Genomic DNA, 24,045 nt, shown 5'->3' with positions numbered 1-24,045 from the left:
ATGCTGAATATTTGGACATGTTGGAGAACGTTCCTTAAGATGGTTGATGACATCACAATGGCCGTCGTGACATCAGAATGGCAGGTAGCGGAATATTCTTTTGCACATCTAATAACCATTGCATTCACTTGCTGCAGCCAGCAGATTGCAAGTGGGAGAAACAATCTGCGCATTTCTATATCTTCTACATATTTGCCTTTGTGATACAATAAAGGCAAAAAAGAAGAGAAATTGTTAGCAGTAAGAAGCAGATAAGATCGAGGAGATACCTAAAACAAAAAAGAATTGTGAAGATGACGGCCAGCAAAAGCCAAGTGAAGCTTAGAAACAAAAAAATGAACGGTTCTAAGCACGCCTGCGAAATATAGAGGAGGAAAAGGAGGACAATTTGGAAGAAAACCAAATCCAGGCTGATGACCAGGAGACAGAACTGATGCCAGACAGCGTTGTGGGACAAAAAGTACAAGCAGAATATCATCATCTTCATGACCTGATCCGCAGCCTAGAAGATCTGTGCGTCCAAGTACCCTGCTAGTCAGCAGGAAATACTGGCAGCGTATGATCGCATTCACGACCTGATCCAGAGTACATCCAGTACTATGGTGGTCAGCATGAAGAACGACATAACGGAGAAGAAGAGCTGGAGAGTAAAGGAGGAGATAATGAAGATGTAAACCTCAAGTAGTCCTGTTTCGGTGTATGCAAGCTAGCATAAAAGTCTGGGTGGGATTCCCCTATTTCAGTGGGTGTGGATGTTTAAGCTAAATCCTGTTTCGGTGTATGTATGCATTACATAGCATTACATCCTGCTGCGATCGGACAGGCATTCTATCAAGCCACCCCGCGGGCGATCGGATGAATGGCGTAGTAGCGCATAAAGGACAAACAGACACACACGCATACAGACATACATTCAATTTTATATATATATAGATCAATGCTCGTGCCAAATTTCACGTTTCTATGACACTGGAAAGTGAGAAAAATACATTCCGTACGTAAAATTTTGACGCTAATTCTTTTGCGCATAGAATTGAATAATTGAGTTGGCACCTGTTAGTTTTTCCTATTTATGACATATTCAATGCCCATGCCAAATTTTAAGTTTCTATGTGAGAAAATTAGATTCTGTGCGTAAAATTTGGACGCTAATTCTTTTGCGCATAGAATTGAATAATCGAGTTGGGACCCATTAGCTTTTCCTATTTATGACATAATCAATGCCAGTGCCAAATTTCGAGTTTCTATGACATCAGAAAGTGAAAGAATTAGATTCCGTACGTAAAATTTGGATGCTAATTCTTTTGCGCATAGAATTGAATAATCAAGTTGGGACCCGTTAACTTTTCCTATTTATGACATATTCAATGCCCGCGCCAAGTTTTAAGTTTCTATGACATTGGGAAGTGAGAGATTTAGATTATGTACGTTAAATTTTGACGCCAATTCTTTTGCGCTAGAATTGAATAATCGAGTTGGGACCATATTACTTTTCCTATTTTGGAGATAATCTATCCTCTTGCCAAAATTCATGTTTCTACGACATCGGGAAGTTGGAGAACTTTTGGCGAGTCAGTCAGTGAGTGAGTCAGTCCGGGAGTCAGTGAGTGAGTCAGTGAGGGCTTTCAGCTTTATATATATATATAGATAGATATAGATATATACATATATTCACATACATGTACATGGTGGGCAAGTTGGAGCATGTTCCTCAAGACAGATGATGACATCACAATTGCAGATGACATCACAATTGCAGATGACATCACAATAGTAGTCCATTAGGTGACATCACAATGAAAGTTGATGACATCACAATGGCACAAGGCTTCTTATACCAGTGCACGGGTTAGAATCCTTGCATTCACTTGCTGCAGCTAGCAGAGAATAAGTGAGAGCGACTATCCTTTTGGATTTCTATATTTTCTATATTTTTGCCTTTGTGATATAATGAAGGCAAAAAAGAAGACAAACCATTTACAGGAAGAAGCTGATAAGATCGAGCACATTCCTGAAGAGAAGAACGATGGCCGTAAAGGCCAGAATGAGCCAATTAAAGCTAAGAAACCAAAAAAGAACTGGTTTTTAGCACGCCTACAAAAAACCTGGGCAAGGATTACTGGGTGTATGAGGAGCTGCTGCACTTGCATCCAAGTAGAGAGAAGTGCCGAAGAACTCCCAGGACCCAGTGGAATAACAATGGAGGAAGTCCCAAGTCCCAGCGGGATAAATATGGAGAAGAAACTTCCAGGATCCAGAGATATAAACATGGAAGAACTCCCAAATCCTGTCGGGATCAATATGGAGGAGGAACTTCCAGGATCCAGAGACATAAACATGGAGGAACTCTTAGATCCCAGCAGGATCAATATGGAAGAGGAACTCCCTGGGCCCAGTGGGATCAACATAGAGTACAGCAAAGGTAGGATATCATGTACCTTCTCATATAATACAAGGTTATGCTTTTAGTTACAGACCCCCATTATAACTGCCAATCACAAATTAATGGATATCTTTGGCGAGTTCTGTATATTCAAAAAACAAATAGTTGCCAGGGGTAATTTTGTACAGCTAGGGCCCCACAGTGGTAACAATCCTTGTTGTGGAATTTAGTTTTTATATATATTTTTTTAAGGATAAATTTGAATATTTTGTTAAGAAATAGAGCTGTGGTTTGGGGCTTGTCCGGATATACATCATTATTTTAATATCTTAGTAACATTGCATATACATGGACTTATACCAAAGTGGGTGATGTAGAGTGGGTACAATACAGCTTATTTATGTAGTATTATATGGCAACCATTCAGATACATGGCTGCCCAGGAATATTTGGATCCATCAGGGCATGAGATGCTTTTACAAGGGAACCACGCTTGATGCCCTAATATAAGATATGAATAGGAGTTGTTTTCTAAAAGCATCCCCTTGAAATATAAGTACTTGGGTGAGGTGGTCTTCTCTCAAGTTCTCAAAACATGTATTCCATCATTCATTAGTTATATCATCTTTATCATTCATAATATATAAAATAGGTTTCAGGTTTTAACATTTGACATCTTATCCTATTTCTGTAGATATATTCTTTATAGCTAAAGCGTCCACTGAAGTAAAGGAAGAACATGTGGAGGAAGATCAAAACATCAAGACTGCTGACAACAAGGAGGCAGAAGTGGTGGAGACAGACAGTTTGGTGGAAAAGGAAATAGAAGCAGAATACCGCCTTCTTGACCTGATCCACAGCCAGGAAGATCTGCACATCCAATACTATACTAGTCAGCAGGAAATACTGGCAGAGTATGATCATATTCAGGGCCAGATTCAGATCACAGAAGATCTGCACATTCAGGACTACGATGCAGATGATGAAGAACAGGATGGAGAAGAAGAACTGGAGTGTAAAGTAGAAGATGATGTAAAAGTAAAAATCCAGGAATATGGAGAGGATGGACTGGAGAAGGCAGACAGCACCAAAGAAAGCCAAAGAGCTTCTGGTGAAATGCCAGGGCCTAGTCACATCAGCAATACAGGTAGGAGATCGGGAAGTAACTGGGAATGTTCATGGGAACTTTTTATAAGCTTTTCAGATCATATGGTCTACAACCATAGAAACACATATGTCTGTGCAAGAGCTCCAAATACAAGATGGTATTTATGTCTTTAGAGTTTTAAACGTTAGTGAATATAATGTAGGTAGTATGTTTCATGATCTGACTACGTATGAATATGTGTTGCTGTGCGATAGTAATGAAGACTCATAATCATTTCACATATTAACACGTGTGCATTTGTTTCCTACAAACAGACAACGAATCATCTAAAAGCAAGAAAAACGACAAAAAGGGGGAAGAGAAAGAAGAGTGTAGATCTCAGCAGAGGTCAAGCAGTAAGAGCAGTTCTCTAGACCATGAGGCACTAGAGGAGCTCTACAAATCAATCAGAGCCTCTCAGAGTGGCAGTAGTGCCAACTGTTCTGATTCCTCCTCACTAGATTATGAAGCACTAGAAGAGCTCTACAAACCAATCATAGCCTCTCAGAGCGGCGGCAGAGACGACAGATCTGATTCCTCCTCGCTAGACGATGAGGCACTAGAGGAGATCTACAAATCAATCAGAGCCTCTCAGAGTGGCGGTAGTGCCGACAGATCTGATTCCTCCTCGCTAGACGATGAGGCACTAGAGGAGCTCTACAAATTAATTAGAGCCTCTCAGAGTGGCAGTAGTGCCGACAGATCTGATTCCTCCTCGCTAGACGATGAGGCACTAGAGGAGCTCTACAAATTAATTAGAGCCTCTGAGAGCGGCAGTAGCCATGATGAGGAACTCTACACAAGCGACATCTGCTTAGAGAAACTCGAGCAACCTGACAAAGAAAGATCTGACACAGTACCCCTAACATTACAGTCTTTTACATTCCATCAGAAACTGGGAGAAGGAGGCTTTGGAGAAGTCTTGTTGGCAAGTGATATCATCCGCAAAGAATGTGTTGCCCTTAAAGTGTCAAACAAATGTTTGTTCACGGAGCATGGGCACAGTTTTGTAGAGAGAGATATCTTAGAACTATCCCACGAGAGCCCGTTCCTGATTCATGGCCTGGCCGCCTTCCACACAGAAAAATGTGTCTACTATGTATTGGAATTGGCCATCAGAGGGGACCTGTTTGATTTTCTACACAAGAACTTTCCTCTTGATACCCCCACAATACAATTTATTATGGCAGAAGTGATCTGTGGCACTCAGTTCCTACACAAGAAAAACATCATACACCGGGACCTGAAGCCAGCAAACATCCTTCTGACTGTAGACGGCCATATCAAAATAACGGACTTTGGCTTTGCTGTAATGGGTGTGTATGAGAGGATCAAAGAAAGCCTTAAAGGTACACCAGGATATTTTTCCCCAGAAATGATCATGGGCAAAGAACATGGACGAGGGGCAGATTATTTTGCCATAGGTGTGATTCTGTATAACCTGTTCACAAAAAAGGAGGCTTTTCCTGGAGATAATCCCATGGACATTATGTTGTTCACCATCGAGTTTAATCCACTCTACCCAGAGTATCTGACTCCTGTCAAAGTGGCCATCTTAGAAGAGCTGCTGTGTAAAGATCAGGACTATCGCCTAGGAGTAAGAGGAGACATCAAGAAGCATCAATTTTTTTCTGGCATCAATTGGGAAGATGTGGAAGCCAGAAGAATGGAACCACCAGCAATCATGACAGCAGCTTCTGTTGACGTGAATACGGATCAAACTCTGGACTACATGGAAATGCCAAACAGTATAAGACCTGAAGACCAGAAAATATTCACAGCATTCAGCTTTGTATGTCCAGATTGGTCACAACAATATCATCCCGTCAACAATGAAGCCATTCATTAATGAAGAAAGCTGAGTGGTCAACAAGCAAAGCTGGTGGACGACCCACTCAGCTTCCATCATATCTTCATGATCTCTTCATAACATTAAACCACACTTTTTCTATATACCGGACCAGACGACCCTATAGAATATCCACCACTTAACATCCACGTAGATTCGAGCTCCGACAACCCAGGGAATCATTCTGATTGCCATATTTGGGGTCAGGGAGGAATTTTTTCCCCTAATATGAGGGCAAACCAACAATCCTCAGGGGGTTTTCGCCTCCCTCTGGGTTAACATAGTAAGTAATTACAGGTTGAAATCAAAAATTTATTTTTTTTATTTATTTTTTAAAAGACTTCTTTCAACCTTACTTGCTTGCTATGTATTACAGGTTGAAATCAAAAATTTATTTTTTTTATTTATTTTTTAAAAGACTTCTTTCAACCTTACTTGCTTGCTATGTATTACAGGTTGAAATCAAAAATTTATTTTTTTTATTTATTTTTTAAAAGACTTCTTTCAACCTTACTTGCTTGCTATGTAAGCATCTGGAAATCTCATCTACAAAGTGGTGATGACAACGGAAGGAAGCTGCTAAGAAGGAAAAAAGCAGCTCCTTCACCCATTGGACTTGACAAACAGAAGGCCCAAAGGATGAATGTGGCGTGTTGTAGGAATCCTGGAAAGTGTCACCTATGTGTGATCTGCACCTGGATTTCCAAAAACACCACAAGAGTAAGCCAAGGCCTGAAGAGCAGAATCAATATAATCTGCTCCTTTCTGTTCACTGTATGATAAAAACATCTTTCATGCATTAATAAATGTATAAAAACATCTATACAAAATATCTATATTTTCATTATTCCCACATATAGTACATTATGTTTGGTTGGATTGGTACCAGGGAGAGTTAGAATATAAAGGAAAGAGAGGCAGCGGGTTAAAAAAAAAAAACAATGGCAGAATTAATGTGTTTTCTCTCTCTGCTTTCAAAGGAAAAGAAAATAATAAAAGTTTTACAATACATTATATGCACCCAAAAATGGTACAAATAAAAATTTCAGTTTGCCACACAAAAAACAAGCCCTCATATGGCCATGATGACGGAAAAATAAAAAAGTTGTGGCTTTTGAAAAGTGAAGTTGGAAAATCCCCCCAAAATGGTTGAATCCTCGTGGCCAAAATAGGCCGTGTCCTGAAGGGGCTGTCCAGAATTAGAAAGACATAGCTGCTTTCTTCCAAAAGCAATGTCACAACTCACAAAGTCCCATTCACTGTAATGGAGCTTAACTGCAATACCAGGCAATATCCATGGTCAGCTGTGGCGTTGTTTCCGGAACAGAGCAGCCATGTTTTTCTGGACAACTTTTTTAAACAATTACCTAACCTTTGAGAAGAAATCTCTATGGGCTTAATCACACAGCGCAGCCAAATTTTGTCAATTGTTTAGACAGGGTGATACGATTGTCAGTGTGAATACACCCTAGAATGAGAACTTCAAGTAAAGCAAATGCGCGAATGTAAATTACAACTCACCTCAACTGCCAGGGTCACATTATCCTTCTCATTAATTCTATCTTCATATGCCAGTAACAATGGAGACAAATATTTCATATCCAGCTGCAAAAAATACATGAGTTACTAAAAGCTAATTGATGGATTAAAACGCGCCAAATCTTACTTTTCGTGTCAGCCACCTGCTAAAATATGGAGTTAAAGGGAACCTGTCATCACTTATAAGCAGCATAGAAAGTCCAGCTGAGGTACAGGTGCAGGCAGCGGGCGCATGCACACTCTTCTTTATTGGTGTGCGCACGCACTGACCGCAGAGTTCGATGCGCAGACCGAGTGCCAGTTTCCAGGGTTGACAGCGAGGGAACCGAGAGCCGGGTAAATACAAAAAGCACATTCCTGGACCTCCGCCCTGACCTGCAAGCCAATAAACTTAGTTTATGGTGCTTATAATTGATGACACGTTCCCTTTAGTACAAGCCTCTGGTCCTGGGACAAAATACCTCTTGTTGTCGTTCTCCGCCAATTCCACATCTCGCTTTCAGTTAATCTTCTCACTACCTAATGCACACTGTATGCTACTCTCTGATTGGCCAGTACCAATCACATAAGCAGCACTGACCAGTCAGACAGCAGGTGTAGTGAATCGGTAGGCCAATGCCGGCAATCTCCTGCTTCTAAGTCTCCTGCTTTGTTTACAGGTTGCTATAGAGACCATCGGCTTGTCAGAAGCAAGCCGACTGTCTCTGTGGCAGGGAGAGCTGGTGCTTGGGTGTCAGAGGACAAGCAGGCACCAGCTCTTACAGCAGAGATCAGAGAAAACCTCTGATCTCTGCTGTGTTAACCCTTTACATGCTGCAGTCTATGTGACTGCAGCATGTAAAGGGCTGTCACTGCAGCATGTAAAGGGCTGTCCCCATCAGACCCCCGGAAAGTGATCAGGGGGTCCTGATGGGTCCCTGTGGAAGTCCCCTAAAGGGACAAAAATTTAAAAAAAAGTTAAAAAAAAAAACAAAAGTGAAAAAATTATAAAAAAAATAAAAATAAAAACACTTGTCTCCCTTTACTTTGTAAAAAATGTAAAATAAAATCACACATGTGGTATCCCTGCGTCGTAATGACCCAGAGAAGGAAGTTGGTACATTATTTAACCCCTTAATGACATGGCCCCTTTTTTCTTTTTTCCCCATTTCTTTTTTCCTCCCCGAAACATAAAAACTGTATAAACTTGCTATCGCCAGAATGGTGCTGACTCAGAGAATAATGATATCACATTATTTATTCTGCATGTTGAACGCCGTACAAATGAAATCCAAAAAAGGAATGGCAGAATTTATTTTTTTCCCCCAATCTCCCTACAAATGTTTTTACAAAAGTTATGCAATACATTATATATACCCAAAAATGATGCCATCAAAAAGTACAACTTGTCCTGCAAAAAACAAGCCCTCATATGGCTGTGTCAATGGAAAAATGAAAAAGTTATGGCTCTTGGAACTCGACTGCAAAATTAGTTGAAATTCAATGATTAGACCATTTAAAAAACCTGCCCTGGTGGGTACGACAGGGTCGTAGGAAACCCGCCACTCAAGGGGTTAAGGGTGCATTCACATGTAGCTGATGCGGTGCAGATTTCACCCTTTCAACACGGATTCATTTGTAAGATTGAAATCTGCTGCAGATCTGCATAAAATTTTGCACCAAACCAGCTACATGTGAACGCATCCTAACTCAAGACAATCTACCTCATCAAGGCCGCAAACACCCCACTACATGACAAACATTACAGAACCCACATCCCTGTACTACTGGCAGAGCCTCCAAATCAGACACTTTCTTCTTTCTTTGCCCCCCGCCAAAGCAATGACTCCCTTCGAACAACTCTGCAGTGGGTCTGGTCCGTCTCGTCACACCTGCTCATGCATATATAACATACTAACTACGCATGTAGAGACTCTACCCCCTCCATATATCCTCACATGGGAAAGAGATCTGTCGCTATCGTTTACACCAGAACATTAGCTAAAATCTACTCCTTTACACATAAATCCTCCATCTCTACTAAGATTCAGGAAACTGGATTCAAAATTCTCTGACAGTGGTACAGGGTGCCCTCTCATCTATATAAAATGATACCATCTGCTTCTCTGCTTTGTTGGAGATGCGGAACAGATCAGGGAACTATACTTCATATATTCTGGGAGTGCCCGGTGTTGTCGGGTTTCTGGTCAGAGGTATGGCACATTATCTCAAAATTTACGGACTTTGCTCTTCCAAAATCACTCACATTCTTCCTCCTGCACCTTAGTGACATCCCCCCATACTTCTATAGGAGCTCTGTGGTCAGACATCTGGTTAATGCAGCTAGGGCATGCATTCCGAAGCTATGGCGACAAGCTTCCCCTCCCTCTATCTCGATCTGGTTTCACGTGATCCACAAGACGATGGAGATGGAAGAACTTACAGCATCTATCAAAGACTTGCTGGATAAGTTTTCCAAAAACATGGCACTACTGGATTGAGATCCTAAATTCTCTGGGATATAGAAATCAAATTGGTCAAAGTTCCCCCGACCCAATTTTCAGGTTCCTTGTATCGGTTACCTGGACCTGGTGCTCCCATACCCCTCTCCCCAAAAACTCTATTGTTTTCTTTTCACACTACCTTTGCGGCTCCCACTCTTCCTCCTCCCTCCATGGTATAGTCCTTAAGCAGTGAAATATTCTAAAGCGCGGTCTTAAAAAATAACTAGTAATTATCCTCCTGTGCTACCATTGTGATGTCATCAACTGCCTTATGGAAGAAACCAGAACATCATGTTGTTGCATGCTGAATATTTGGACATGTTGGAGAACGTTCCTTAAGATGGTTGATGACATCACAATGGCCGTCGTGACATCAGAATGGCAGGTAGCGGAATATTCTTTTGCACATCTAATAACCATTGCATTCACTTGCTGCAGCCAGCAGATTGCAAGTGGGAGAAACAATCTGCGCATTTCTATATCTTCTACATATTTGCCTTTGTGATACAATAAAGGCAAAAAAGAAGAGAAATTGTTAGCAGTAAGAAGCAGATAAGATCGAGGAGATACCTAAAACAAAAAAGAATTGTGAAGATGACGGCCAGCAAAAGCCAAGTGAAGCTTAGAAACAAAAAAATGAACGGTTCTAAGCACGCCTGCGAAATATAGAGGAGGAAAAGGAGGACAATTTGGAAGAAAACCAAATCCAGGCTGATGACCAGGAGACAGAACTGATGCCAGACAGCGTTGTGGGACAAAAAGTACAAGCAGAATATCATCATCTTCATGACCTGATCCGCAGCCTAGAAGATCTGTGCGTCCAAGTACCCTGCTAGTCAGCAGGAAATACTGGCAGCGTATGATCGCATTCACGACCTGATCCAGAGTACATCCAGTACTATGGTGGTCAGCATGAAGAACGACATAACGGAGAAGAAGAGCTGGAGAGTAAAGGAGGAGATAATGAAGATGTAAACCTCAAGTAGTCCTGTTTCGGTGTATGCAAGCTAGCATAAAAGTCTGGGTGGGATTCCCCTATTTCAGTGGGTGTGGATGTTTAAGCTAAATCCTGTTTCGGTGTATGTATGCATTACATAGCATTACATCCTGCTGCGATCGGACAGGCATTCTATCAAGCCACCCCGCGGGCGATCGGATGAATGGCGTAGTAGCGCATAAAGGACAAACAGACACACACGCATACAGACATACATTCAATTTTATATATATATAGATCAATGCTCGTGCCAAATTTCACGTTTCTATGACACTGGAAAGTGAGAAAAATACATTCCGTACGTAAAATTTTGACGCTAATTCTTTTGCGCATAGAATTGAATAATTGAGTTGGCACCTGTTAGTTTTTCCTATTTATGACATATTCAATGCCCATGCCAAATTTTAAGTTTCTATGTGAGAAAATTAGATTCTGTGCGTAAAATTTGGACGCTAATTCTTTTGCGCATAGAATTGAATAATCGAGTTGGGACCCATTAGCTTTTCCTATTTATGACATAATCAATGCCAGTGCCAAATTTCGAGTTTCTATGACATCAGAAAGTGAAAGAATTAGATTCCGTACGTAAAATTTGGATGCTAATTCTTTTGCGCATAGAATTGAATAATCAAGTTGGGACCCGTTAACTTTTCCTATTTATGACATATTCAATGCCCGCGCCAAGTTTTAAGTTTCTATGACATTGGGAAGTGAGAGATTTAGATTATGTACGTTAAATTTTGACGCCAATTCTTTTGCGCTAGAATTGAATAATCGAGTTGGGACCATATTACTTTTCCTATTTTGGAGATAATCTATCCTCTTGCCAAAATTCATGTTTCTACGACATCGGGAAGTTGGAGAACTTTTGGCGAGTCAGTCAGTGAGTGAGTCAGTCCGGGAGTCAGTGAGTGAGTCAGTGAGGGCTTTCAGCTTTATATATATATATAGATAGATATAGATATATACATATATTCACATACATGTACATGGTGGGCAAGTTGGAGCATGTTCCTCAAGACAGATGATGACATCACAATTGCAGATGACATCACAATTGCAGATGACATCACAATAGTAGTCCATTAGGTGACATCACAATGAAAGTTGATGACATCACAATGGCACAAGGCTTCTTATACCAGTGCACGGGTTAGAATCCTTGCATTCACTTGCTGCAGCTAGCAGAGAATAAGTGAGAGCGACTATCCTTTTGGATTTCTATATTTTCTATATTTTTGCCTTTGTGATATAATGAAGGCAAAAAAGAAGACAAACCATTTACAGGAAGAAGCTGATAAGATCGAGCACATTCCTGAAGAGAAGAACGATGGCCGTAAAGGCCAGAATGAGCCAATTAAAGCTAAGAAACCAAAAAAGAACTGGTTTTTAGCACGCCTACAAAAAACCTGGGCAAGGATTACTGGGTGTATGAGGAGCTGCTGCACTTGCATCCAAGTAGAGAGAAGTGCCGAAGAACTCCCAGGACCCAGTGGAATAACAATGGAGGAAGTCCCAAGTCCCAGCGGGATAAATATGGAGAAGAAACTTCCAGGATCCAGAGATATAAACATGGAAGAACTCCCAAATCCTGTCGGGATCAATATGGAGGAGGAACTTCCAGGATCCAGAGACATAAACATGGAGGAACTCTTAGATCCCAGCAGGATCAATATGGAAGAGGAACTCCCTGGGCCCAGTGGGATCAACATAGAGTACAGCAAAGGTAGGATATCATGTACCTTCTCATATAATACAAGGTTATGCTTTTAGTTACAGACCCCCATTATAACTGCCAATCACAAATTAATGGATATCTTTGGCGAGTTCTGTATATTCAAAAAACAAATAGTTGCCAGGGGTAATTTTGTACAGCTAGGGCCCCACAGTGGTAACAATCCTTGTTGTGGAATTTAGTTTTTATATATATTTTTTTAAGGATAAATTTGAATATTTTGTTAAGAAATAGAGCTGTGGTTTGGGGCTTGTCCGGATATACATCATTATTTTAATATCTTAGTAACATTGCATATACATGGACTTATACCAAAGTGGGTGATGTAGAGTGGGTACAATACAGCTTATTTATGTAGTATTATATGGCAACCATTCAGATACATGGCTGCCCAGGAATATTTGGATCCATCAGGGCATGAGATGCTTTTACAAGGGAACCACGCTTGATGCCCTAATATAAGATATGAATAGGAGTTGTTTTCTAAAAGCATCCCCTTGAAATATAAGTACTTGGGTGAGGTGGTCTTCTCTCAAGTTCTCAAAACATGTATTCCATCATTCATTAGTTATATCATCTTTATCATTCATAATATATAAAATAGGTTTCAGGTTTTAACATTTGACATCTTATCCTATTTCTGTAGATATATTCTTTATAGCTAAAGCGTCCACTGAAGTAAAGGAAGAACATGTGGAGGAAGATCAAAACATCAAGACTGCTGACAACAAGGAGGCAGAAGTGGTGGAGACAGACAGTTTGGTGGAAAAGGAAATAGAAGCAGAATACCGCCTTCTTGACCTGATCCACAGCCAGGAAGATCTGCACATCCAATACTATACTAGTCAGCAGGAAATACTGGCAGAGTATGATCATATTCAGGGCCAGATTCAGATCACAGAAGATCTGCACATTCAGGACTACGATGCAGATGATGAAGAACAGGATGGAGAAGAAGAACTGGAGTGTAAAGTAGAAGATGATGTAAAAGTAAAAATCCAGGAATATGGAGAGGATGGACTGGAGAAGGCAGACAGCACCAAAGAAAGCCAAAGAGCTTCTGGTGAAATGCCAGGGCCTAGTCACATCAGCAATACAGGTAGGAGATCGGGAAGTAACTGGGAATGTTCATGGGAACTTTTTATAAGCTTTTCAGATCATATGGTCTACAACCATAGAAACACATATGTCTGTGCAAGAGCTCCAAATACAAGATGGTATTTATGTCTTTAGAGTTTTAAACGTTAGTGAATATAATGTAGGTAGTATGTTTCATGATCTGACTACGTATGAATATGTGTTGCTGTGCGATAGTAATGAAGACTCATAATCATTTCACATATTAACACGTGTGCATTTGTTTCCTACAAACAGACAACGAATCATCTAAAAGCAAGAAAAACGACAAAAAGGGGGAAGAGAAAGAAGAGTGTAGATCTCAGCAGAGGTCAAGCAGTAAGAGCAGTTCTCTAGACCATGAGGCACTAGAGGAGCTCTACAAATCAATCAGAGCCTCTCAGAGTGGCAGTAGTGCCAACTGTTCTGATTCCTCCTCACTAGATTATGAAGCACTAGAAGAGCTCTACAAACCAATCATAGCCTCTCAGAGCGGCGGCAGAGACGACAGATCTGATTCCTCCTCGCTAGACGATGAGGCACTAGAGGAGATCTACAAATCAATCAGAGCCTCTCAGAGTGGCGGTAGTGCCGACAGATCTGATTCCTCCTCGCTAGACGATGAGGCACTAGAGGAGCTCTACAAATTAATTAGAGCCTCTCAGAGTGGCAGTAGTGCCGACAGATCTGATTCCTCCTCGCTAGACGATGAGGCACTAGAGGAGCTCTACAAATTAATTAGAGCCTCTGAGAGCGGCAGTAGCCATGATGAGGAACTCTACACAAGCGACATCTGCTTAGAGAAACTCGAGCAACCTGACAAAGAAAGATCTGACACAGTACCCCTAACATTACAGTCTTTTACATTCCATCAGAAACTGGGAGAAGGAGGCTTTGGAGAAGTCTTGTTGGCAAGTGATATCATCCGCAAAGAATGTGTTGCCCTTAAAGTGTCAAACAAATGTTTGTTCACGGAGCATGGGCACAGTTTTGTAGAGAGAGATATCTTAGAACTATCCCACGAGAGCCCGTTCCTGATTCATGGCCTGGCCGCCTTCCACACAGAAAAATGTGTCTACTATGTATTGGAATTGGCCATCAGAGGGGACCTGTTTGATTTTCTACACAAGAACTTTCCTCTTGATACCCCCACAATACAATTTATTATGGCAGAAGTGATCTGTGGCACTCAGTTCCTACACAAGAAAAACATCATACACCGGGACCTGAAGCCAGCAAACATCCTTCTGACTGTAGACGGCCATATCAAAATAACGGACTTTGGCTTTGCTGTAATGGGTGTGTATGAGAGGATCAAAGAAAGCCTTAAAGGTACACCAGGATATTTTTCCCCAGAAATGATCATGGGCAAAGAACATGGACGAGGGGCAGATTATTTTGCCATAGGTGTGATTCTGTATAACCTGTTCACAAAAAAGGAGGCTTTTCCTGGAGATAATCCCATGGACATTATGTTGTTCACCATCGAGTTTAATCCACTCTACCCAGAGTATCTGACTCCTGTCAAAGTGGCCATCTTAGAAGAGCTGCTGTGTAAAGATCAGGACTATCGCCTAGGAGTAAGAGGAGACATCAAGAAGCATCAATTTTTTTCTGGCATCAATTGGGAAGATGTGGAAGCCAGAAGAATGGAACCACCAGCAATCATGACAGCAGCTTCTGTTGACGTGAATACGGATCAAACTCTGGACTACATGGAAATGCCAAACAGTATAAGACCTGAAGACCAGAAAATATTCACAGCATTCAGCTTTGTATGTCCAGATTGGTCACAACAATATCATCCCGTCAACAATGAAGCCATTCATTAATGAAGAAAGCTGAGTGGTCAACAAGCAAAGCTGGTGGACGACCCACTCAGCTTCCATCATATCTTCATGATCTCTTCATAACATTAAACCACACTTTTTCTATATACCGGACCAGACGACCCTATAGAATATCCACCACTTAACATCCACGTAGATTCGAGCTCCGACAACCCAGGGAATCATTCTGATTGCCATATTTGGGGTCAGGGAGGAATTTTTTCCCCTAATATGAGGGCAAACCAACAATCCTCAGGGGGTTTTCGCCTCCCTCTGGGTTAACATAGTAAGTAATTACAGGTTGAAATCAAAAATTTATTTTTTTTATTTATTTTTTAAAAGACTTCTTTCAACCTTACTTGCTTGCTATGTATTACAGGTTGAAATCAAAAATTTATTTTTTTTATTTATTTTTTAAAAGACTTCTTTCAACCTTACTTGCTTGCTATGTATTACAGGTTGAAATCAAAAATTTATTTTTTTTATTTATTTTTTAAAAGACTTCTTTCAACCTTACTTGCTTGCTATGTAAGCATCTGGAAATCTCATCTACAAAGTGGTGATGACAACGGAAGGAAGCTGCTAAGAAGGAAAAAAGCAGCTCCTTCACCCATTGGACTTGACAAACAGAAGGCCCAAAGGATGAATGTGGCGTGTTGTAGGAATCCTGGAAAGTGTCACCTATGTGTGATCTGCACCTGGATTTCCAAAAACACCACAAGAGTAAGCCAAGGCCTGAAGAGCAGAATCAATATAATCTGCTCCTTTCTGTTCACTGTATGATAAAAACATCTTTCATGCATTAATAAATGTATAAAAACATCTATACAAAATATCTATATTTTCATTATTCCCACATATAGTACATTATGTTTGGTTGGATTGGTACCAGGGAGAGTTAGAATATAAAGGAAAGAGAGGCAGCGGGTTAAAAAAAAAAAACAATGGCAGAATTAATGTGTTTTCTCTCTCTGCTTTCAAAGGAAAAGAAAATAATAAAAGTTTTACAATACATTATATGCACCCAAAAATGGTACAAATAAAAATTTCAGTTTGCCACACAAAAAACAAGCCCTCATATGGCCATGATGACGGAAAAATAAAAAAGTTGTGGCTTTTGAAAAGTGAAGTTGGAAAATCCCCCCAAAATGGTTGAATCCTCGTGGCCAAAATAGGCCGTGTCCTGAAGGGGCTGTCCAGAATTAGAAAGACATAGCTGCTTTCTTCCAAAAGCAATGTCACAACTCACAAAGTCCCATTCACTGTAATGGAGCTTAACTGCAATACCAGGCAATATCCATGGTCAGCTGTGGCGTTGTTTCCGGAACAGAGCAGCCATGTTTTTCTGGACAACTTTTTTAAACAATTACCTAACCTTTGAGAAGAAATCTCTATGGGCTTAATCACACAGCGCAGCCAAATTTTGTCAATTGTTTAGACAGGGTGATACGATTGTCAGTGTGAATACACCCTAGAATGAGAACTTCAAGTAAAGCAAATGCGCGAATGTAAATTACAACTCACCTCAACTGCCAGGGTCACATTATCCTTCTCATTAATTCTATCTTCATATGCCAGTAACAATGGAGACAAATATTTCATATCCAGCTGCAAAAAATACATGAGTTACTAAAAGCTAATTGATGGATTAAAACGCGCCAAATCTTACTTTTCGTGTCAGCCACCTGCTAAAATATGGAGTTAAAGGGAACCTGTCATCACTTATAAGCAGCATAGAAAGTCCAGCTGAGGTACAGGTGCAGGCAGCGGGCGCATGCACACTCTTCTTTATTGGTGTGCGCACGCACTGACCGCAGAGTTCGATGCGCAGACCGAGTGCCAGTTTCCAGGGTTGACAGCGAGGGAACCGAGAGCCGGGTAAATACAAAAAGCACATTCCTGGACCTCCGCCCTGACCTGCAAGCCAATAAACTTAGTTTATGGTGCTTATAATTGATGACACGTTCCCTTTAGTACAAGCCTCTGGTCCTGGGACAAAATACCTCTTGTTGTCGTTCTCCGCCAATTCCACATCTCGCTTTCAGTTAATCTTCTCACTACCTAATGCACACTGTATGCTACTCTCTGATTGGCCAGTACCAATCACATAAGCAGCACTGACCAGTCAGACAGCAGGTGTAGTGAATCGGTAGGCCAATGCCGGCAATCTCCTGCTTCTAAGTCTCCTGCTTTGTTTACAGGTTGCTATAGAGACCATCGGCTTGTCAGAAGCAAGCCGACTGTCTCTGTGGCAGGGAGAGCTGGTGCTTGGGTGTCAGAGGACAAGCAGGCACCAGCTCTTACAGCAGAGATCAGAGAAAACCTCTGATCTCTGCTGTGTTAACCCTTTACATGCTGCAGTCTATGTGACTGCAGCATGTAAAGGGCTGTCACTGCAGCATGTAAAGGGCTGTCCCCATCAGACCCCCGGAAAGTGATCAGGGGGTCCTGATGGGTCCCTGTGGAAGTCCCCTAAAGGGACAAAAATTTAAAAAAAAGTTAAAAAAAAAAACAAAAGTGAAAAAATTATAAAAAAAATAAAAATAAAAACACTTGTCTCCCTTTACTTTGTAAAAAATGTAAAATAAAATCACACATGTGGTATCCCTGCGTCGTAATGACCCAGAGAAGGAAGTTGGTACATTATTTAACCCCTTAATGACATGGCCCCTTTTTTCTTTTTTCCCCATTTCTTTTTTCCTCCCCGAAACATAAAAACTGTATAAACTTGCTATCGCCAGAATGGTGCTGACTCAGAGAATAATGATATCACATTATTTATTCTGCATGTTGAACGCCGTACAAATGAAATCCAAAAAAGGAATGGCAGAATTTATTTTTTTCCCCCAATCTCCCTACAAATGTTTTTACAAAAGTTATGCAATACATTATATATACCCAAAAATGATGCCATCAAAAAGTACAACTTGTCCTGCAAAAAACAAGCCCTCATATGGCTGTGTCAATGGAAAAATGAAAAAGTTATGGCTCTTGGAACTCGACTGCAAAATTAGTTGAAATTCAATGATTAGACCATTTAAAAAACCTGCCCTGGTGGGTACGACAGGGTCGTAGGAAACCCGCCACTCAAGGGGTTAAGGGTGCATTCACATGTAGCTGATGCGGTGCAGATTTCACCCTTTCAACACGGATTCATTTGTAAGATTGAAATCTGCTGCAGATCTGCATAAAATTTTGCACCAAACCAGCTACATGTGAACGCATCCTAACTCAAGACAATCTACCTCATCAAGGCCGCAAACACCCCACTACATGACAAACATTACAGAACCCACATCCCTGTACTACTGGCAGAGCCTCCAAATCAGACACTTTCTTCTTTCTTTGCCCCCCGCCAAAGCAATGACTCCCTTCGAACAACTCTGCAGTGGGTCTGGTCCGTCTCGTCACACCTGCTCATGCATATATAACATACTAACTACGCATGTAGAGACTCTACCCCCTCCATATATCCTCACATGGGAAAGAGATCTGTCGCTATCGTTTACACCAGAACATTAGCTAAAATCTACTCCTTTACACATAAATCCTCCATCTCTACTAAGATTCAGGAAACTGGATTCAAAATTCTCTGACAGTGGTACAGGGTGCCCTCTCATCTATATAAAATGATACCATCTGCTTCTCTGCTTTGTTGGAGATGCGGAACAGATCAGGGAACTATACTTCATATATTCTGGGAGTGCCCGGTGTTGTCGGGTTTCTGGTCAGAGGTATGGCACATTATCTCAAAATTTACGGACTTTGCTCTTCCAAAATCACTCACATTCTTCCTCCTGCACCTTAGTGACATCCCCCCATACTTCTATAGGAGCTCTGTGGTCAGACATCTGGTTAATGCAGCTAGGGCATGCATTCCGAAGCTATGGCGACAAGCTTCCCCTCCCTCTATCTCGATCTGGTTTCACGTGATCCACAAGACGATGGAGATGGAAGAACTTACAGCATCTATCAAAGACTTGCTGGATAAGTTTTCCAAAAACATGGCACTACTGGATTGAGATCCTAAATTCTCTGGGATATAGAAATCAAATTGGTCAAAGTTCCCCCGACCCAATTTTCAGGTTCCTTGTATCGGTTACCTGGACCTGGTGCTCCCATACCCCTCTCCCCAAAAACTCTATTGTTTTCTTTTCACACTACCTTTGCGGCTCCCACTCTTCCTCCTCCCTCCATGGTATAGTCCTTAAGCAGTGAAATATTCTAAAGCGCGGTCTTAAAAAATAACTAGTAATTATCCTCCTGTGCTACCATTGTGATGTCATCAACTGCCTTATGGAAGAAACCAGAACATCATGTTGTTGCATGCTGAATATTTGGACATGTTGGAGAACGTTCCTTAAGATGGTTGATGACATCACAATGGCCGTCGTGACATCAGAATGGCAGGTAGCGGAATATTCTTTTGCACATCTAATAACCATTGCATTCACTTGCTGCAGCCAGCAGATTGCAAGTGGGAGAAACAATCTGCGCATTTCTATATCTTCTACATATTTGCCTTTGTGATACAATAAAGGCAAAAAAGAAGAGAAATTGTTAGCAGTAAGAAGCAGATAAGATCGAGGAGATACCTAAAACAAAAAAGAATTGTGAAGATGACGGCCAGCAAAAGCCAAGTGAAGCTTAGAAACAAAAAAATGAACGGTTCTAAGCACGCCTGCGAAATATAGAGGAGGAAAAGGAGGACAATTTGGAAGAAAACCAAATCCAGGCTGATGACCAGGAGACAGAACTGATGCCAGACAGCGTTGTGGGACAAAAAGTACAAGCAGAATATCATCATCTTCATGACCTGATCCGCAGCCTAGAAGATCTGTGCGTCCAAGTACCCTGCTAGTCAGCAGGAAATACTGGCAGCGTATGATCGCATTCACGACCTGATCCAGAGTACATCCAGTACTATGGTGGTCAGCATGAAGAACGACATAACGGAGAAGAAGAGCTGGAGAGTAAAGGAGGAGATAATGAAGATGTAAACCTCAAGTAGTCCTGTTTCGGTGTATGCAAGCTAGCATAAAAGTCTGGGTGGGATTCCCCTATTTCAGTGGGTGTGGATGTTTAAGCTAAATCCTGTTTCGGTGTATGTATGCATTACATAGCATTACATCCTGCTGCGATCGGACAGGCATTCTATCAAGCCACCCCGCGGGCGATCGGATGAATGGCGTAGTAGCGCATAAAGGACAAACAGACACACACGCATACAGACATACATTCAATTTTATATATATATAGATCAATGCTCGTGCCAAATTTCACGTTTCTATGACACTGGAAAGTGAGAAAAATACATTCCGTACGTAAAATTTTGACGCTAATTCTTTTGCGCATAGAATTGAATAATTGAGTTGGCACCTGTTAGTTTTTCCTATTTATGACATATTCAATGCCCATGCCAAATTTTAAGTTTCTATGTGAGAAAATTAGATTCTGTGCGTAAAATTTGGACGCTAATTCTTTTGCGCATAGAATTGAATAATCGAGTTGGGACCCATTAGCTTTTCCTATTTATGACATAATCAATGCCAGTGCCAAATTTCGAGTTTCTATGACATCAGAAAGTGAAAGAATTAGATTCCGTACGTAAAATTTGGATGCTAATTCTTTTGCGCATAGAATTGAATAATCAAGTTGGGACCCGTTAACTTTTCCTATTTATGACATATTCAATGCCCGCGCCAAGTTTTAAGTTTCTATGACATTGGGAAGTGAGAGATTTAGATTATGTACGTTAAATTTTGACGCCAATTCTTTTGCGCTAGAATTGAATAATCGAGTTGGGACCATATTACTTTTCCTATTTTGGAGATAATCTATCCTCTTGCCAAAATTCATGTTTCTACGACATCGGGAAGTTGGAGAACTTTTGGCGAGTCAGTCAGTGAGTGAGTCAGTCCGGGAGTCAGTGAGTGAGTCAGTGAGGGCTTTCAGCTTTATATATATATATAGATAGATATAGATATATACATATATTCACATACATGTACATGGTGGGCAAGTTGGAGCATGTTCCTCAAGACAGATGATGACATCACAATTGCAGATGACATCACAATTGCAGATGACATCACAATAGTAGTCCATTAGGTGACATCACAATGAAAGTTGATGACATCACAATGGCACAAGGCTTCTTATACCAGTGCACGGGTTAGAATCCTTGCATTCACTTGCTGCAGCTAGCAGAGAATAAGTGAGAGCGACTATCCTTTTGGATTTCTATATTTTCTATATTTTTGCCTTTGTGATATAATGAAGGCAAAAAAGAAGACAAACCATTTACAGGAAGAAGCTGATAAGATCGAGCACATTCCTGAAGAGAAGAACGATGGCCGTAAAGGCCAGAATGAGCCAATTAAAGCTAAGAAACCAAAAAAGAACTGGTTTTTAGCACGCCTACAAAAAACCTGGGCAAGGATTACTGGGTGTATGAGGAGCTGCTGCACTTGCATCCAAGTAGAGAGAAGTGCCGAAGAACTCCCAGGACCCAGTGGAATAACAATGGAGGAAGTCCCAAGTCCCAGCGGGATAAATATGGAGAAGAAACTTCCAGGATCCAGAGATATAAACATGGAAGAACTCCCAAATCCTGTCGGGATCAATATGGAGGAGGAACTTCCAGGATCCAGAGACATAAACATGGAGGAACTCTTAGATCCCAGCAGGATCAATATGGAAGAGGAACTCCCTGGGCCCAGTGGGATCAACATAGAGTACAGCAAAGGTAGGATATCATGTACCTTCTCATATAATACAAGGTTATGCTTTTAGTTACAGACCCCCATTATAACTGCCAATCACAAATTAATGGATATCTTTGGCGAGTTCTGTATATTCAAAAAACAAATAGTTGCCAGGGGTAATTTTGTACAGCTAGGGCCCCACAGTGGTAACAATCCTTGTTGTGGAATTTAGTTTTTATATATATTTTTTTAAGGATAAATTTGAATATTTTGTTAAGAAATAGAGCTGTGGTTTGGGGCTTGTCCGGATATACATCATTATTTTAATATCTTAGTAACATTGCATATACATGGACTTATACCAAAGTGGGTGATGTAGAGTGGGTACAATACAGCTTATTTATGTAGTATTATATGGCAACCATTCAGATACATGGCTGCCCAGGAATATTTGGATCCATCAGGGCATGAGATGCTTTTACAAGGGAACCACGCTTGATGCCCTAATATAAGATATGAATAGGAGTTGTTTTCTAAAAGCATCCCCTTGAAATATAAGTACTTGGGTGAGGTGGTCTTCTCTCAAGTTCTCAAAACATGTATTCCATCATTCATTAGTTATATCATCTTTATCATTCATAATATATAAAATAGGTTTCAGGTTTTAACATTTGACATCTTATCCTATTTCTGTAGATATATTCTTTATAGCTAAAGCGTCCACTGAAGTAAAGGAAGAACATGTGGAGGAAGATCAAAACATCAAGACTGCTGACAACAAGGAGGCAGAAGTGGTGGAGACAGACAGTTTGGTGGAAAAGGAAATAGAAGCAGAATACCGCCTTCTTGACCTGATCCACAGCCAGGAAGATCTGCACATCCAATACTATACTAGTCAGCAGGAAATACTGGCAGAGTATGATCATATTCAGGGCCAGATTCAGATCACAGAAGATCTGCACATTCAGGACTACGATGCAGATGATGAAGAACAGGATGGAGAAGAAGAACTGGAGTGTAAAGTAGAAGATGATGTAAAAGTAAAAATCCAGGAATATGGAGAGGATGGACTGGAGAAGGCAGACAGCACCAAAGAAAGCCAAAGAGCTTCTGGTGAAATGCCAGGGCCTAGTCACATCAGCAATACAGGTAGGAGATCGGGAAGTAACTGGGAATGTTCATGGGAACTTTTTATAAGCTTTTCAGATCATATGGTCTACAACCATAGAAACACATATGTCTGTGCAAGAGCTCCAAATACAAGATGGTATTTATGTCTTTAGAGTTTTAAACGTTAGTGAATATAATGTAGGTAGTATGTTTCATGATCTGACTACGTATGAATATGTGTTGCTGTGCGATAGTAATGAAGACTCATAATCATTTCACATATTAACACGTGTGCATTTGTTTCCTACAAACAGACAACGAATCATCTAAAAGCAAGAAAAACGACAAAAAGGGGGAAGAGAAAGAAGAGTGTAGATCTCAGCAGAGGTCAAGCAGTAAGAGCAGTTCTCTAGACCATGAGGCACTAGAGGAGCTCTACAAATCAATCAGAGCCTCTCAGAGTGGCAGTAGTGCCAACTGTTCTGATTCCTCCTCACTAGATTATGAAGCACTAGAAGAGCTCTACAAACCAATCATAGCCTCTCAGAGCGGCGGCAGAGACGACAGATCTGATTCCTCCTCGCTAGACGATGAGGCACTAGAGGAGATCTACAAATCAATCAGAGCCTCTCAGAGTGGCGGTAGTGCCGACAGATCTGATTCCTCCTCGCTAGACGATGAGGCACTAGAGGAGCTCTACAAATTAATTAGAGCCTCTCAGAGTGGCAGTAGTGCCGACAGATCTGATTCCTCCTCGCTAGACGATGAGGCACTAGAGGAGCTCTACAAATTAATTAGAGCCTCTGAGAGCGGCAGTAGCCATGATGAGGAACTCTACACAAGCGACATCTGCTTAGAGAAACTCGAGCAACCTGACAAAGAAAGATCTGACACAGTACCCCTAACATTACAGTCTTTTACATTCCATCAGAAACTGGGAGAAGGAGGCTTTGGAGAAGTCTTGTTGGCAAGTGATATCATCCGCAAAGAATGTGTTGCCCTTAAAGTGTCAAACAAATGTTTGTTCACGGAGCATGGGCACAGTTTTGTAGAGAGAGATATCTTAGAACTATCCCACGAGAGCCCGTTCCTGATTCATGGCCTGGCCGCCTTCCACACAGAAAAATGTGTCTACTATGTATTGGAATTG

At 41.0% G+C, this 24,045-nt stretch overlaps 1 protein-coding gene across 2 annotated transcripts in view; it reads right to left on the bottom strand.

The window, feature by feature from the left end:
• Positions 1-24,045, bottom strand: part of LOC136582827 (uncharacterized) — a 219,436-nt gene that overhangs the window by 153,385 nt on the left and 42,006 nt on the right. For both annotated transcript variants that reach the window (XM_066584087.1, XM_066584088.1), the window contains 2 exons: positions 16,603-16,686; positions 6,901-6,984 (listed from right to left, as the gene is read on the bottom strand). In XM_066584087.1, the coding sequence (XP_066440184.1) occupies positions 6,901-6,984; positions 16,603-16,686 (168 nt within the window). The remainder of the gene's footprint in view (positions 1-6,900; positions 6,985-16,602; positions 16,687-24,045) is intronic.

Source organism: Eleutherodactylus coqui, chromosome 11, assembly GCF_035609145.1.
Source record: "Eleutherodactylus coqui strain aEleCoq1 chromosome 11, aEleCoq1.hap1, whole genome shotgun sequence".
NCBI lineage: Eukaryota > Metazoa > Chordata > Amphibia > Anura > Eleutherodactylidae > Eleutherodactylus > Eleutherodactylus coqui.
The sequence above is the reverse complement of the archived record's forward strand: the minus strand, read 5'-3'. Positions and strand labels throughout refer to the sequence as shown.